Genomic DNA, 674 nt, shown 5'->3' on the forward strand with positions numbered 1-674 from the left:
GATTATTCCATAAGTTCAATAATAGTGTAATAGTTTTTATATTCACTTGCGATAATTTTCTTTTTATCATAAGATATTGAGAAATGTAGTGAATAGGACATTTTTACCTCTTTCAGGTTGACAAATGCGAAGTTTGTAGTCTCCACAAGCTTAGGGCAGCCGATGTGAAACCCAGCTCATTAGCTCTTCAGGTAAAACGAACAAGTTCACGAGCATTATTAATCTTAAAATAACTGAGATGAATGAACCTGCTGTAGCGAGGGGAGCTGTTCATCGTTAAGCCTGTCTTTTCCCGCGCGTTTCCACCATTGATATCACATCCGAATCTAGTATTACATCCTCTCCGTTTCAGCAGGAGGGGGTTTACATGCAGTGTTCTCAAACATCAGATGAAGGAAAATTTTGAGTTAAAGGCAACGGTTGACGAAAGATTGTCAAAACCTGAATTTATATCAAAAGAAATATGTAATAATAACGGTAGAAAATAAACATCGGTGTCAAATAACATCAAGCCGTTTACAGCGTCGATCATCCGTAAAGCAAACAGTTGCAGTCCGCATTTTCCTCTGCAACTCGATCTGGGACGGCGGCTCAATGCATTATGTATGAACTTATAATGGCCATTGCAATAGTTTCCGTGTAATCTTTGCGTCGCTTTTTTGTTTATTTCACAC

General features: G+C 38.3%; 1 protein-coding gene across 1 annotated transcript in view; it reads left to right on the forward strand.

Annotated features, from left to right (window-relative positions):
* LOC119585133 overlaps window positions 1-674 on the forward strand; it is an 18564-nt gene that overhangs the window by 14164 nt on the left and 3726 nt on the right. The window contains exon 17 of the mRNA XM_037933763.1: window positions 117-191. Coding sequence (XP_037789691.1) covers window positions 117-191 — 75 coding nt within the window. The remainder of the gene's footprint in view (window positions 1-116; window positions 192-674) is intronic.

This window comes from Penaeus monodon, chromosome 19 (assembly GCF_015228065.2).
Source record: "Penaeus monodon isolate SGIC_2016 chromosome 19, NSTDA_Pmon_1, whole genome shotgun sequence".
NCBI classification, from domain to species: Eukaryota; Metazoa; Arthropoda; class Malacostraca; order Decapoda; family Penaeidae; genus Penaeus; species Penaeus monodon.